Source organism: Herpailurus yagouaroundi, unplaced genomic scaffold (genome assembly GCF_014898765.1).
Source record: "Herpailurus yagouaroundi ecotype Mexico unplaced genomic scaffold, PumYag 142, whole genome shotgun sequence".
Classification (NCBI taxonomy): domain Eukaryota; kingdom Metazoa; phylum Chordata; class Mammalia; order Carnivora; family Felidae; genus Herpailurus; species Herpailurus yagouaroundi.
In genome coordinates this window covers 822,331-839,277 of record NW_024412397.1, presented here as the reverse complement: position 1 = coordinate 839,277, position 16,947 = coordinate 822,331, and the positions used below count along the sequence as shown (strand labels likewise).

The window sequence follows — 16,947 nt, the reverse complement described above, 5'->3', positions numbered from 1 at the left end:
CCAGATTCCAGTGGACTGTCTGCCTTGCGTTTAGTTTGTGAAAACCTTCTCTTTGTTCTGTAGCACTTACTAGAATATCGTATACTTTACTTTCAAGACGCTGTCAGATGAGAACCATGATGCATGTAAGTTTATCGTATGTACTGATCACTTACGCAAGCTCAGGTACAAACTGGAAACCAAACGCTTTACTGAGTTGGACGTCACTCATTTCAAGACAGAGTATTCTGAGTGTTTATTTATTTTGAGAGAGAGAGAGCACGAGCAGGGGGGGCGCAGAGAGAGTGGGAGAGAGAATCCCAGGCAGGGGGATCTATGCGGGACTCGAACTCATGAACCACGAGATCATGACCTGAGCTGAGATCAAGGGTTGGTCGCTTAACTGACTGAGCCACCTGGGTGGCTAAGTATTGTGTAACCTAGAATATTGATTAACAGAAGGAAAATCTAAGAAGGAAAAGGAAAAAAGACTTCTCTTCTAGTAATCTTTGTCCAGTTGGAAATAGTACCGGGGGACATCTTTTTTTAAAAAAATAACTAATTTACGTTATCCATTAGTATGATTTTAATAGCTCCAAATAAGCTATTTTAATAGAAGCATCAAAAGCAGAAAGGATAAGTCACTGTATAAAAACAACAAATATTTCATACTTATTTCCATGTAAGAGTTCTTTTAAAAACCTTTTTTGTTAGCTATCTGTTGGTTAGACAGTACTTTTTATGTAAAATTGATTTTATTCCTTAGATTCTGTCTTTTTATTAAGATGATAATAGTCTACCAGGTCCAGTGTAAGGTAACAGATCTTTCGTAATCTGATTGTATTTCCCCACTGGAAGCATTTGGTGATGGAGGGCATAATCTTTAATGGCATTTGTGTGAAATTAAATCATACAGCCATCAATAAACATGACATAATTCATAAGGGGGAGTCGGCCGTGGTCTCTGCTGTGACGCAGTCATGTGAGCAGCACGCAGATGTGGGTCTGAGTGCCAGCTGCTGTGCCGAACAGGCAAACCCTTCATTAGACAACCCTGTAATTTGATGGGCAGAATGTTCATGGTTCAGCGGCTCTACACGTGCCATCCAAGAGCGGGAGACTCACTGTCTCGGGAGGAGTCACGAGCGGCTGTGAACTTAACTGAGGAATGTCTGAGGTCCTATTGGTGGCGGGGGGGGGGGGGGCATCCTCCTCCTCCAACTCCTCCTCCAGGATGGGGGACAGTGAGCAGCCGCCCGCCTCGCCGGCGAAGGTGAGCTTCCCCGGACACGGCTCAGTGCGACAAGAGCCAAACACGGTGTAAATGGGGAGTCACCTTGAGAGGGCACGATTTTGAAATCTGACACGGGGATCATTCTTCCTCAGAACGCAGTGTTTATTGTAATGATTGTTAAGCACGAAATCAGACCCTAACTTCAGAGGCTGTCACGAGATGGATTAATTTATCGTACTAAAGGAAGATTCATAAGCATTTTCCTCCCGCTTTTAGCTTTATACCCCTTGAGATACGGCACTTTTAAAGAAAAGTGAGAGCACTTACAAGTCTACTGTTTGTTCTTCAGCGAACCCCATCATTAGAGGGAGGATCAGCATGAGTTATTAAGGACTTAGCAAGTTAATGCCGTGGCTCAAGTGAATCTAGTCAAAGGAAACACCCAGATTTTAAGTATTGAAACAAATATTTTGGTATGTATGACAACTGTAGTAATAGCTGTTCTGTAGAAGGGAATCCGAATCAAACCACATAATCAAATCGAGCTACTTTCCTTCCTTCCTTCCTTCCTTCTTCTTTCTTTGTTTCTTCTTTGTTTCTTCTTCCTTCCTTCCTTCTTCTCTTTGTTCTTTCTTCTTTATTTCCTCTTGCTTTCTTTCTCTTTCTTTCTTTCTTTCTTTTTCTTTCTTTTTGGTATTTTATTTTAGAGAGATTGAGAACATATACATGAGCAGGGGAGAGGAGTAGAGGGAGAGAGAGAGAATCTCAAGCAGGCTCCAGGCCCAGCACAGAGCCCAGCGTGGGGCTCGATCCCATGACCTGAGCCAAAATCAAGAGTTGGACACTCGACCGAGCCACCCAGGCGCCCCAAGCTGCTTTTCCTATCCCTAGCTAACTAGCTTATAAAAATAGCATATGCTAATAACTCCAGCATCAACTATATTGTATTTTCAACTTTATGACATTCTGTATTTTACCAGATGCAGTCCCAGGCTGGCGGAAACAATGCCAGTTCAACGCCCCCGAGAAAAGCCCAGTCTTCAGCTCCCAAAGTCAGAAAAAGTGTCAGCAGCCGAGTGCACGAAGCGGTGAAGGCCATCGCGCTGTGCCACAACGTGAGCCCCGTGTACGAGTCCCGAGCCGGTGTGGGCGGGGAGGCCGAGTACGCCGAGGCAGATCAGGACTTCAGCGACGGGAACCGGACCTACCAGGCCGCCAGCCCGGACGAGGTCAGTCGGGGCCTCTTGGAGAATCAGAGTACAGAACTCATCACCTTGGGTTTCAGTCGGGCGCAGACTGACACGGGGTGAGAGGTGAGCTTTACCATAGTTCTAGCAGGCCTTAGCTACGGGCCAGGGGCCACGCGGCTCTTCCCGGCTGGCAGCCCCTGGCGTCAGGGTCCTTTCCAAGACGGGCCCTTGGTCTCAGTGTGTCCACATCTCCCAGAAAGTCTAAGTCCGTTACCGGAAAGCACATGAGAGAATCCAGAACTTTTGTGACCAAGTCCCATCTTCCTGAAGCTGTTGAGACTTGGGCTGTTCCTGCCTCATCGTCCTCTCTCTCCTCCAAGTAAATTTCCAGGGCTTTTTGGGTTTTTTGTTTTTGTTCTTTTGCCAGAATTGAGATATAGTGTATCTATTTCAAAAGAGAATTGGGATGCAAATCGTCTCAAAACTCTGCAGAAGACAAACGAAACAGTAAAATCCTAAATGCAGTAAATTAGTCATTTCTAACTTTGCATCATTTTTTGATTTTTAGATTGTTAAATTAATTTGTCCAATTCCTGTACAGCCAGTATATTTTAAACACAGTTCTCTTATGTGTTGTTTTCTACTCCGGGTTCTTCAGAGATGATTCTGTCATCAAACCGTGGAAGCAAACAAGTTTCTTTACCTGCTAAAACTGGATAATACAATAACCTCCAATCACAGGGTGTTTTAACCTTTATTTATTTTTGAGAGAGAGAGAGAGAGAGAGAGAGAGAGAGACAGACAGACAGACAGAGCATGAGTAGGGGAGGGGCAGAGAGAGAGGGAGACACAGAATCCGAAGCAGGCTCCAGGCTCTGAGCTGTTGGGGCCCAAACTCACAGACCTGAGAGCATGAGATCATGACCTGAGCCGAAGTCAGGGGCTCAACTGACTGAGCCACCCAGGCGCCCCAAAATCACAGTTTTTTTTAAAAAGTCTGATGTTTTAAATTAAGAGAGGAGCCTGGTGATTCTCGTTATCAAGGTTATTTCAGAAGAACAGGGTCCTTCCACTGTAATAACATCACTGCAGGGAAACTGAGCGTCGCTTTACTGCCAGGGTGTCAGCATCGGGGAGCTGGTGAGGCCGCGGACGCTCAGGGTCACATTGTGCAGCCGGGAACGGGAAGTGGCGGGTGCTCCCACACGTACCCCGCAGAGCCTGGAACCATTGCACCCTGTTTCAGTGATTAAAATCAGTCAGGAAGTCACAAGGTAAGCGGTGAGTTTAAAGTGTTAGGAAAGGCGTCCCAGGAGTGACGGCCGAGCCAGCTTGTGGCCGCGGGCAGAGAGGACCGTGCAGCCTGTGTTGCGGGGCCGAACGGAGGAGCCCTGGCCAGGCTGGCACGTCTGGAAGGGGCTTGTGTCCTCTCCCTGCAGCGGGAGAAGGCGGGTTGTGACCGTCCTGACGTGTCTCGTTCCCAGAGGTGCCCTCAGCCCTTGTCTGTGGCCTCCTGGGGCGCCACGGGTGGACACATCGGCACCCTTGATCCTGTCTGCACATCAGGTGCGCTCACACCTCGATTGTCTTTTTTCTGTTTTGTTTATCTGCCTTTTTCTGCGCACAGGGCTCAGTTCCACCGGTGATTGTTGGGTGGGCCTCGTGGGGCTGGACGCTTCTCCATTCTGGGGATGCGCTGAGGTGCACCCACGGCTGAGAGCCCCCGGGTCCTGGCCGTCTTCCCGTGGCCCCTCCCAGGGCGTGCTGCCAGCGCCCGAGCCAGGAGCCAGGTGGGCCAGTGGTCTGAGCGGTTCCTGGGCAGCGCCCCCCGAGGGTCCCCCAGTGGAAACAAAGACGTGACTTCATAATGATGAAAACAGCACCTACAGATTTGTGGTGTTTTACAAAGCTTTATGCACTGCTGTATTTTCCGGAAACCAAATTCATTTTTGCGGATTTGGTTACATTGGCATTTCTTCGATTATTTAGTCAAGAAATTATCTGATAGTAACCAGAACAAACTAAGTTAGAAATTAGGGCAACACGTCATTTCTCGTGTAAGAGCTTAAAGGCGGTGAGAAACCAGCCAAAAAGGTAGAAGTTGGGTTGTTTTCCTTTCGCCGTGGAAAGCCCAGACCAGGGCCGCTGCTCCTCTCCCCCCTCAAACTCACGCCTGGAGTCCCCTCCTGGTGTCTGTGCCCACACCCGCACGTCCTCCCTCCTGTGGCCGCTGTCGCGTCCCTCGCACCCCTTCCCTGCAGGGTCCTCCCACGGGCGCCCCGAGTGCCGCACCCCGACTTCTGCCCGGGCGTCTTCGCCTGCGCCAACCAGGCACCCCGTCCTTGGTTCTCGTTGATGAGGACGAGATAAAGGGAGCCCTTACTGTTTCATAAGCACCGTTACTGTTGGACAGCTTTACAGTAACTCTGTTGCTCTTGGGATTACTCGGTTTTCTTACACTGAAAAGAATGAAAAAGGCTGAAGACAAAGCAGGGTCTCAAATCCGCTTGATCCTGAACCATTACCTCCACGGTGTCCTGTCTGGGTCACCCTCTGGCACATCCTGAGCACAGGGTACATGGTGCTGCAGGGGTGTGGGGGGCTGTGCTCTTACTGTGCCTCCTGGGACCCTTGTCTTCCTTCTCGGGTGTGTGGGTCTCAGCCAGGCCCCCCTCCCCCCTGCGGATGTGGGGTGCACGGGTCTCTGCCGGGCCCTCCCTCTTCCGTGGGTGTGGAGTGCACAAGTCTCAGCTGGGCCCCCCTCCCCCTGTAGATGTGGGGTGCACAGATCTCGGCCGGGACCCCTCCACTTGCAAATATGGGGTGTACAGGTCTCAGCCGAGCCCCCCCCTTCCGTGGGTGTGGAGTGCACAAGTCTCAGCTGGGCCCCCCCTCCCCCTGCGGATGTGGGGTGCACAGATCTCGGCCGGGCCCCGAGGCCCAGGCCGTGCAGGGAGGTGTGGGGAGCAGACCTTGGTAATTATCCAGAAACCAGTCTCCTGGCAATATCGGGCCATGACATCAAGTGGGAACCAGAGCCCTGGGGTTTGTAGCCTTTCCCTTTTCGATACCTAATGAACTGTGATGACTGACTGCATCTTTTTGTGAGTCACAGTGTCACCCCGCCCTCTCATTTGGGGGGTATTGGCTCAGGCTGTGAACGTTGGATTAGCGGCGGTGCTGTGGGTTGTCGAGAAGCTTGAGAGTGTAGCTTGTTGTGTACGGAGGAGACTGGGTGTGTACAGGACCAGGCCCCCCACTCCCTCAGGCACAGCCGCCTCCGGGTGTCAGCGTCCTGTGACACCGGGAGTGTTACATTCTGTACGTAGACGTAAGAATCTGGTGCGTGTGCGTGTGTGTGTGTGTGTGTGTGTGTGTGCACGCGCGCATATGTGTATTTGGTAACAGGAAACGTAGGAGAAACTATAAGATGAATAGCTAAGATTTATAAGATCTAGAAGTTGCCGTCTCAGTGTTCCGGTGGACACTTGGAGACAAGTGTAGGCCACTGGTGACTGCTCTGTAAAGGAAATGGACCACATTCCTTTTCATGTAAGGAAAGGGTTGAATACATCGTGTTCTGTATTATAACATGCTAGAAATTGTCAAGAATCCCGTTTGATTATGGATTAAGAATTATTTCTCAGTCTTAAGCACAGGAAGCTGAGACCACAGATGTTTCTCAAGAAAAATTGTATTTGTTTTAAAAATATTATATTACGTATTTCACCTTAATACCTGCCAAAAAGAAATACGAATTTCCTGAAACTACATGGGATTTTTGGGGTGCCTGGGTGGCTTAGTTGGTCGAGCATCTGAATCTTGATTTCGTCTCAGGTCATGAGCCCAGCATTGTGGGATCGAGCCCCACGTCAGGCTCCGTGCTGAGCGTAGAGCCTGCTTGGGATTCTCTCTCTCCCTCCCTCCCCCGCACTCCCTCACCGCTACCTCTCTCCCCTCCTCGCTGTCTCTAAAAAGAAAGAAAGGAGGAAAAGAAGGAAGGAAGAAAAAATACATAGGGTATCTTTGTTTTTTTTATATAAGTCCTAACACTTTTTAAATCTTAAATTAGGAATTCACAGTAGAGAGGGATTTCGTTGATTCCAAGATTACGAGAACTAAATAGAACTGCTAATCTTATAATTAAATTTTTTACTTGTTTACAATTTTCCTTCTACTTTGGAGATTGGGCAATGATTAGAAGTGGCAGCATGTTAAATAACTTAAAAAAAAATCCCTAACAGATTTTAAATCTGAAAATGAAAAAATAGACTTTGTCATAATTTTTAAAGAGCTTTATTGATGCAGTGTTTGCAAATCCCCGAGGCCCAAGGAAAATCATCTAAATGGTTCATTATTTAGCTTATTGAACTTTGCTGCAGTTAGGTTGACGGATGATGGCAGTGTTCCCAATCACCAAAGCACCGTTTTAAAAGCATTTTTTATTGAATAAAGTGCTTAGAATATTGCACCCTGGAGCTTTGTTCAGGGAAATGGCTCAATTGATGGTTTCTGTCTGACCTCAGCGTCGACCTATCACAACATGTGTGGTTAATAAGCAATGCTATCGCTTGGGAGCTTTGTAGCAGATTCTGCGTCAGCGCTCCGCCCTCACGGTCCCTGCGTACTCACGGCTCTCGCGTCCTCTTTGTCTTTCGAAAGGACGCGCTGAAGTCGAACGTTCCTGTGTCCGAGTCTGACGTCACAGTTGCATTTCCTCACAACAGAAGCGGCCTTCCTTTTCATTTTCCTGCAAACAGAGGGTCTTTTCCCTCCCTGCAGGTGTGCACAAGTGAATGTTTCATACAAATAATTGCATTCTGGGGCAGCTCATGTTAAACTGAGGTGCAGTCACTGAATACTTGTGGCAACGTGTGGTCGTGGAACGTGGGTGATACTTTAAGGTGCGGCAGGTGGCAGTGCTGGAGTGTCAGCAGCTCGTCTTGTATTCATCCCGTGGAGCCCCGATGCCCTGTCCTGTTCCTTATGATAAGTGATCAACGGTTCATTTTCTCTACGAGAGTAGAAAGTTTCACTTGCCCGTCGCTTTGTCTCTACAGCGTCAGCAGAGCAAATTGCAGCTTAGTGAACGGTGGGCGTTGCCTGGAAATCCCTGGACAGAGTTGCAACCCAGCCCCCTCCAGCTGTCCTATGTCCAGCGCAGGTAGAGGAAGCCAGGACCCTGAATGTCACGAGCAGTCCTGGCGGGTACGAGCTCAGTGGGCAGAGCCTTGGCGTTGGAAGGTTGTCAACTCAAGCAATCAGGGCATATGGTGACACAAACCTTGAAGGGCTCTGGTGTCTTTTGGTCCAAAAAGATCAGTCGGCTGTGACTTTAAGGACTGCTGACTTCTGAACACTAGCTACTCGCTAGCAGTGTTCTTGTCCGCACCATGGCCTCATCCTGCACGTAGGCGAGGTCTGCGTTTGCATATTATTTTCAGGTGTAGATGTTAGCTCCTCACCTGGACATTTCTTGGTAAGAATCGGCTAAAACTTATGCCAGACTACAAGTGGATTATTTAAATATAGGAGAATATCGCCTCCTTACTGGGACTGCTTCTGGACTTACCAAAGCGAGCCGTCCCGCGCATGGCGTGCTCTCGTTTTACACTCACTGTGTCGCGGGTGCTCCTCGCAGTGGGACGGACCGTGGCGCTTGTCAGCACGTGTGGGCTCAGGTCCCTGTCAGCGTCGGAAGCCCTGCTCTCAGGAGCAGCAGAGAAGGCGCACGCACGGCCCGCCGTGACTGTTGGGGGCAGTTTTTCCAGGTGACCAACTTGCCTCTCGTGTTTGTGACTCCATTCGGTTATGAGCGTGCTGGTGGGACCGCAGTGGAAGATGTGTGGGTCAGTGATCGGGTTACGATTTCAAAGGTGCCTGGTAAGAAATGCATCCCTGAGCAGAACTGCCAGGTGTGTGTGTAACTGCCAAGAGGAGAAGAGTAACGTCCCCCAAGCTTTTTGTTAGTAATAGCACAGAAGTTTCTGGATAATGGAATCGTAGGGAAAAATTAGTGATCAGACCTTGCCTCATATTCTGTTTCTCTCATGCGGTAGGACCCTGGGAATACTTTCCTGTACTGGCTCCTGAGCATGGAGAGGTGACAATGTGTTCATAAGTTGCCCGTGACAAGGGTTGGATGTCACTAAGCGGCCTGTGGCTGACATTTAGCCCAGGCTTCCTCCAAATGCAGTTTTTATATTCACGTTTCAAGTCTCTTTACCTTTGTATTATTGTCAGTAGTCACATTATTAGAAATTTCTATAAGCTCGGTAATCCTAGAAATAGTCATTTGAAATGTGAGCCTCTAAGCTCTGAGCTCTCTTCACATATCAGAGGAATACCTCTGAGGATCACATCCTAGTACGTCAGCAGCCGCTTCCATAGGAACATGGCAGCACCCGAGGAAGATGTTGCAAACTAACCCCCCACGTTTTATTCATGTAGTGACAAGGCTGCCCGACCAGATGAGATCACGTGGAGACCGAAACTTTCTTACTAAGGAGCCCACACCTGAGTGCCAGGAAGGTTTTGTGTTCTGTGGGCCACGGATACGGGAGCCGGGGTGCTAGGTGGCCCACACCATCACTGAGAGCACCCCCCAGGGAACAGGGAAAGCCGCGTGCCCTGCTTCTGCCCACGGAAGAGGGCCTCACCGGGATAGCGGGCAGCAGCGCGTGACCTGCTCCTGAGACAGATTCTGAGCCGGAGACCTGACAATTTCTATCCACCCTCAGCAGCTTTGTGTGTACGTCCTGTTAGTGTAGGGAATAGGACCCGAGAGAAGCCATGGTCAGGAGAGGCCAGGGACACGGCGTGACCTCCGTGGGGACACCGAACAGCTCCTGCTCGCGCCGTAGCAGGTGCAGTCAGCAGATGAAAGTCCGCTTCTGCCAGAGGGCATCCTGCCGAGCACCCTGCAAGCCAAGCCGGAGGCTGTGCTCACCCGTAAGGAGAAGTAAGTGAGCTTGCATCCAAGTAAACAATTCAGAAGACAAAACAAAACCGAAGGAAATGAAAGGAAAGGAAAACAAAAAGGAATGGCTGAGAAGGCAATAAATTCAAAAGCTACGTAAAATGGAAAAATGACTGGCAAAATTAGTAAATAATACCAGTGAATGCAGACTAAGCATACACACCAAATTTGCACGTGAGGAGTGTATACCAGACAAACAGGCTTGAATTTTTGTGAGTGTATTGAACAGCCCCAATGCTAATATTTTTGAAAAGCTCACTAAGTAACCATGTTCGGGAAAAATATAAATTAGCCAAGTGGAGTCTAAAACACCTAAAACCTGAGTAGACCAGAAACAAAATTCAGAAAGTTGCCAAAACCACTTTGGACCAGACAGCTTTATAGGCCGGTTCTTTTAAGCCAAAAATAAATCCCACCCAAAACTTTTCTGGAACAAGGAAAATAGTACAAGCCTTCGAAGTCATTTCATAAGGCCAACTTACTCCCAAGTTCTAAAATCTGATCAAGACACACAGTATAAATATATACACAGTAAAAAAGGAACTCGGAGATAAATCTTATAAACAAAGATCCAGAAATCCTGTAAGGCCAACAAAGCTACAGTACTACTCAGTGACTGTGACCAGGTGACCTCTTCCCCAGGGATACAAGAACGACTGACTAGGAGATGTGTCCGTACGGCTCTGTAGAAGTTGAAAGCCACTGGATAGTCTCACTTCCATTAGAGACTTTTAAAAAGGCATTTAAGTTAAAACCCAGTACCCATTCCAGATCAAAACAGACACACTCGCTTCCTCTCCAAATCCAGCAATAGTCCATTGAAAACAGACAGATCTTTCTTAACGTGATCTGTGCTACCTGTCTTAAACCAACACTCACCGTCACACTGGATAGACTGTGCAGTCCTTCCCAAGCGAAGGATAAAACAAAGATGTTTGCTAACATCAATGCCATGTCATACTGTCTGTCCTGGATGCTCTATCCAGACAGCATGGCAGGGAAAAATCATCACAGTTACTACAAGAAAATAAAATTACCCCTTAGACACGGTGTGACTGTATATCTAGGCAAGGATTCAGGAGACCCCAATAAAAATGCACAAACCCATACACTCTTCTGTATCGACCACAGCCTGTTACGTTGAAGACAGTGTCCCGTTCACGAAACCACAACAATAAAAATATTTAATCATGAACCTAAGTAGGAACATGTCGTGCGGATGGAAACAACTAACTTTAAAGCTACACTTTAAAGCACACTTATTAGTGCTTTACCTACACTCTTCATCTTCTCCGAAAGAGGTGTCCTCGTTTATGAACAGAAGTAAGCGCAGAAAATGCTGGCATCTAATCCAAGGCCAAGGGAAGTTTTGTTTTTAATGCCAGAATCATGGTTCTTTCTGGTCATTATCAGCCCTGGACCGCCTTTGGACACATTTGAGGAGTTCTAGACCCCCCGATGTCTAGATTTCTCCCCAACCTACTGAAACTAAATCTGCAGAATCAAAAATCCTTCTGTTGTTCCTTATAGTGTTTCTAATTTGTCTGTTTTAAAAACAGTTTATTTCAGGGCACCTGGGTGGCTCAGTCAGTTAAGTGTCCGACTTCAGCTCAGGTCATGATCTCACAGCTCGTGAGTTTGAGCCCCGCGTCGGGCTCCGTGCCGACAGCTTGGAGCCTGGAGCCTGCTTCGGATTCTGTGTTTCCCTCTCTCTCTGCCCCTCCCATGCCCATGCTCTGTCTCTCCCTCTCTCAAAAATAAATAAACATTAAAAAAATTTTTTTAAACAGTTTATTTCACTGTTAAGGTTGCAATATACGTTGCTTAATCAATTAAGTAGATGCACATCATCCCGTTAGACTGTTCTATGCATCTGCCTTTTGCCAGTGCGGAAGAGCCTCCCGTGAAGCGCACTGCTGCAGGGGCCCAGAAACCACGTACCCGTGTTGGCCTCAGTTGCCCAGCAAAAGAACAGGGCGTATGCTCATGCTCATATCGGTAATTTCTCCTCCTCTCCCCCAGCTCTCTCACAGTTACTGAAAACACCCAGAGCCATCACAGCTCTTGTATCTAGTCAAGAAATTTCATTTGCAATTACACACCTTTCCACGTCCAGGGCTAGGTGGCTTCAGGTGAATTCTACCAAATGTTTAAGAGGAAACAATACCAATTCTGTACAAACTCTTCTGGAATACAACAGGGGAAGAAACGCTTCTCTGGTGGTAAAGTGATACTGATACCAGACAAAGGCATTATGAGAAACTGGAAACGTAATCACTTAGGAACGTAGACGCAAAACTCTGTTACAAAGTAGGAGTGGATAAAGCCTGGCAACAAATAAAAAAGGTAATACATCATGATCAAGTGGGGCTTATTCCAGGAATGCAAGGTTGGTTCAACTGTGATGAATCAATCAGTATAATTTATCTACAGGACAAAGGGGAAAATCCGTATGATCATTTCAGTAGCTTCAGGGGGAAAAACACTCTTGACTGAAATCAAACATCCATTCCTAATAAAATCTCTCAGTAAACTAGAAATAAAAGAATTTGTTCAACCTAATAAGGGGCATGTGTGAAGAATCCTGTCGTTAGCATGATACTTAATACTTAACAACAAAAAGTAAAGGTGGGGTGCCTGGGTGGCTCTGTCGGTTACGCGAGCACCTCTTGGTTTCAGCTCAGGTCATGATCTCACAGTTCACGGGTTCAAGCGCCGCGTGGGGCTCTGCACTGAGTGCACAGAGTCTGCTTGGGATTTTTTCTGCCTCTCTCTGCCCCACCCCACCCTCCCAAATAAAGAAACATTTTACAGTAATAATAAGACCTTAAGAATAAGGCTCGGTGCTTCCTTCAGATGACTGGCGTCTTGTGGGTGAAGAAATGGTCTAAAGGCGGACTGGTAACTTCCAGGGAGACCGTCGTTTCTTAGCTCCCAGCCCCGGTGATGCTGGGGGGGGGTGGGGTGGGGGGGTTGCTCACCAGTCTCCTCCCAGAACTGGGGAGAGTGCCTCACACAAGCAGGTGCTCAGAAGAGCCCCGTTTATGCACTGGCACCTGTGTCAGGTGCCCCAGCAGCTTTCCACTCCTAAGTCGCTCCGGGTAAGAGACCATCCGCTCTCTGTGGCTGGAGGACCGTCCCGTGCTGGCCACACGAGCGCCTCCGGCGTGGAAGTCCCAGATATGCTGCGGGTTGGGGTGCGGGACGTGACCAACAAGCAGACCCCCGCACGTGTAAGTGTAGGTCGTCACGATGGCCACTCAGAGAAGAGTGGGTACACCCAGAGGAGCACAGGGGAGGGAGCCAGGACGCAGCACCTTAGGCAGCCCAGGGAACCTTCCGGAGCAGGGGAGGCGGGAGAGAAGGCCTGCTGTGGCATGGTGGAGAGGGGGCGTTGGGCCGGCTCGCCACGCCAGCCCTGAGCACAGACCTGGGACGGGCAGAGGCTGGGGGTCCATGGGTTGGTTCCAAGTGGAGTGGAACCACTCCACTTGGAGTGGAACCCTGGGCAGAAGCCAGGTGGCCATTCCCGCACAGCAGGGCTGTGGATGCAGCACTCTCACCGTGTGTGTGCGCGTGTGTGTGCATGCGTGTACGTGTGCGTGCGTGCATGTGTGCTTGTGCATGTGTGCGGCCATGGTCTCCAGCCCTCACGCTTGTAGCCCCCCCTCCCGTCCCTCATACAGCAGGCGAGGCTTGCAGGCTTTCAAAGAGGACGTGTGTTTTAACCGCTTACGTGTCTTTAGGAAGAAAACAGAGCCAAACGCCAACGCCTCTGAAATTTTAGTTAATTTCTACATTTAATATCGCTGGATTTAAGCTGTTTCTAGGAGGCCTTCTCGATAAACACTACTGCTCTCTTGCAGAAATGAGAGAGTTGGTATGAATCCGACCAGGTCCCCTGCACTCCCAATGTGCTCTGAGACGAGGTGGGAAAGCTCAAGGCCGGAGCGAGACCCTCTGTTCACCCTTCACTGAGCAACTCGCATTAGGGCGGTGATTAAGGGATCTGTCTTGTGAAAGGGGTCACACTCCTGGTTGGCGTCACGTGGAGACTTAGTCCTCGAAACGATGATGATTAAAAACAGTTGTATGGGCACCTGCACTGACGTGACACGGTTACAATCCGCTCCCTGAGGCGGGTTGTGCGGGCACGCGTACAGTAAATGGCACACGGGTGCGAGTCCTCCGGTAGAGCCTGAAGTCCTGACTGGGGGGGCCCCGAGGAGGTGATGGGGCGTCGGCAGGAAGAGACACTTGACGGGTCAGAACGTCACAGTTGCCCTCCACCTGGGGAGTGTGGGGCCATTTGCAGTTCATATTGAAGTTTTATAGGAAAAGCGTGTCCAGTGTGCGCTTCCTTTCCCACCCGAGGTGGGCTGCAGAACCCACGTTCCCCCCTGCTCCTCCTGTGACGGCCACGTGTCTCTGGGGTGCTCTGAATCAGTGCCGTGTTATCCGTGGTGTGGTTTTAGGATCTTGGCAAACTCGAGGAGCCCAGTAACACACTTGAAAACCAGACGATGTGAGTTCTAATGCGAGCTGCACAGTGACTCTGGTTAACGCTCAACACGCCTACAGGATGCCGGACTGCCCTCTAGCCCGGCCGCTCAGCTCAGGAGCAGGAAGGCCCACACGCGTCCCTGTGCCTGCACACACGCCCAGAGCAGGGCCGGGGTGCGGGAGGTAGAAAAAATGCAGACTGCTCCTGGGGTGTGGGTCGGGAGTCTGGGGGCTCGCCCAGCCCTCGGAGTGTCTGCCCTACCATCCTCTGCAGCGGAGAGTGGCCACGGGGTGGAAAAGCGTGGCGGGGAGGCCACCGTGGCTGCCCCGCCCCAGCCAGTATGGCCGGCGAGACCACCAAGCCTTTGCTCGGCAGCCTGTGTGCCTGGACTGCGTGGGGGGCCGAGTCGGTCCACCCCTGCCGTGGGCAGGAGCCGAGAGCGTGTGAGCGCTTCCTGCCGCGGGAAGACCCGCCCGCCCGCCCGCCTTCATGTCTGCGGCGTGGGCCTGTGCCGCTTCGGCCTTTCCCCCTGGTCACCCGGGTTCAGACACGTGGGTCCTTCCCAGGATCAGAGGTGTGCCCTTCCCAGATGGCTTCTACTTATTTTTAAAAGGCAGTGAGAAATCCCAAATCCAGTTCAAAGGTTATTTTTCCTCTTTTTATTCTCCACCCAGGGCAGTGCCACGTAACGTCCGGGCCTCACTACTCGGCTTTTCCGTTCTCTGCGCGGCCCGGGGCCCCTGCTCCCGCCCTGGCTGGGCTCGCTGGGCTCGGGGAGACTCACCTGGAGGGGTGTGCTGGTGTTTGCTGGACCCCTGCTCCGCACGCGGTCCGCACAGGGCTCCTGCCAGGCAGGGTCTGCAAAACCTCCCTTGGTTTGTGGTCACTGGCAGGAGGACTGTGCTCAGCTATCAGACCGGCCCCGGCTGTGACCACGGAGGGACAAAGATTAAGATCTACCAGGGAACCCGTGGCACAGCTGCACAGGCCGGGGTCCCCCAGAGACCTGCCGTGCGCTCCCGCTCGCCCCCGCCCCGAGGGTTGTGTGCACCGTGCCTACTTCTCCAGCGTGTCGTGTGACGTGTGCACGGCACCACCAGGGCCGGAAGGCCACTGAGCCTCGGCATCAGGGTTTTTACTGGGCTCTTTCACGCAGACATGGTTGACCCCACATGGCTGACCTGTTTCCTGTCCCTGCAGAGGTCGGGGTGACCATAAGCCCAGCACCCCTCCATAAGGCACACTGATGGTGCAGACCGTGTGCAGCCCACTCCAGGGCCCGTTACCGTGGTGGGGACACCCGCCCCCAGGAACAGAGCCCACAGTCCTCCCTGCACGATGAGGCAGTTGCCCCTAAGCAGGGCAGTGTCCATTGACTCCCCGGCAGAGGTGAGGGGTCACAGCATACTGTCCTGCCTCTGACCCCGTTGGCGGTGGCTTTGGTGGGCAGGTTCCACTAACGAAACGTGAAAACCACGAGCAAGTCCTGTCGACACAACAGTCTCTCACAGTATTGGACAGACATTAAGCATTCGCTTTGTGACTGTTCGTATAATTTACCTTCTGGAAAGGAAGAACAGTGATCTTGCTGAAATAGTTCATCAAGTAGACAAAAGTAAACATCTGCTCATTTGCTTTATTTCCCCCAAAAGGGGGAGAAGCATCAGTTGCACGTGGGCAGTGGGGGCTTCAGGCGCACAGCAGGTAAAACGCTAGGTGATCCCACGAACAGCGTGCTCCCAAAAGGCAGCAGGAGTGAGTCCAGCACTTGAGACGTGGTCTGACCAGCCCAAATGTAATTCACACTGAGGGCTTCTGACTTATTCTTGGTTTAGGTTTTGCCTTACCAGTTTAAATTCAGTACTCTAGCCTGCTGGGCACATTGTCGAATTTGATCCGAGGTTTTGGAGAGCAAGCGGGTCTCCCCTGTGTAAGGACCCAGGCACAGAGAAGGTCAAGGTACACACAGCAGGAAAGGCTCAAGGTCAGAATTTCCCCTTCAGCGGGACGCTTCCCAGCAGTGACCGCTGCGCCACGGGGCAGCCCCCCGACCCGGGGTGTCCGTGAGACGGCCTGTGTGCAGGGCCGGCCGGCGCGTGGACGGGTTCTCCTTCTGGACGTCAGAGCCGATTGCGCAGTGCTGCTCACACAAGATGGTGGTTCTGCACCGCTGACTCTCTAGCTGGCGACCTAATCCGTCACATGGTACTGTTGCTAATGCTGTGACCTCACTAATTTAAAGGGAACTTGTGTTTTTAAGGGGAAAATCGGGGAGGAGAAATTTGCACCCCGCACGTAGCTGTTCCCGCCTCAGCAAGCAGACTGTGCCCCACGGGGGGTTGGGGACCAGGCGTGGGCAGTGGGGCCGGGCAAGGGGGCAGGAAGTCTCCCCTCAGGCACCGGGTGCTGACGGGCCCCAGCGTCGGAGCGCAGCTTGCGCACGGCGGGCCACCTTCGGTCCGGTCAAAAATGAGACCTCGGGGCGCCTGGGTGGCGCAGTCGGTTAAGCGTCCGACTTCAGCCAGGTCACGATCTCGCGGTCCGTGAGTTCGAGCCCCGCGTCAGGCTCTGGGCTGATGGCTCCGAGCCTGGAGCCTGTTTCCGATTCTGTGTCTCCCTCTCTCTCTGCCCCTCCCCCGTTCATGCTCTGTCTCTCTCTGTCCCAAAAGTGAATAAACGTTGAAAAAAAAAATTAAAAAAAAAAAAAAAAATGAGACTTCTGTGTCCCATCCTTGGGAGTAGGAGGTGGCACCACGGTCACTGCCTGTGTCTGGCATTCAGACGCCGAGCCCGGGTGAGACAGTTGCTCTGAGCCCTCGGCCTTTCTTCTAGGGATGCGTTACGATCTGCGAAGTGATCCAGTGACGCGGGGTCGTTATTACCGTTTCCCTCCCAATCCCGCTTTCCTGAAATTGTTCCGTTCCGTTCACTGTGGGCTGACTCTACCAGGTAATCCTTGTAAAAGACTTTGTAAAAGATTCAAAATTTCTGCCACGTGAATTCTGGTACATTGACCTATGTTACTTATTAAAAAAAAAAAAAAATGATTTTTTTTTTTTTT

The 16,947-nt window shown here is 50.7% G+C and overlaps 1 protein-coding gene across 8 annotated transcripts in view; it reads left to right on the top strand.

The window, feature by feature from the left end:
* ATP9B (ATPase phospholipid transporting 9B (putative)) overlaps positions 1 to 16,947 on the top strand; it is a 259,429-nt gene that overhangs the window by 209,834 nt on the left and 32,648 nt on the right. For all 8 annotated transcript variants that reach the window (XM_040478534.1, XM_040478532.1, XM_040478531.1 and 5 more), the window contains one exon: positions 2,194 to 2,442. In XM_040478534.1, the coding sequence (XP_040334468.1) occupies positions 2,194 to 2,442 (249 nt within the window). The remainder of the gene's footprint in view (positions 1 to 2,193; positions 2,443 to 16,947) is intronic.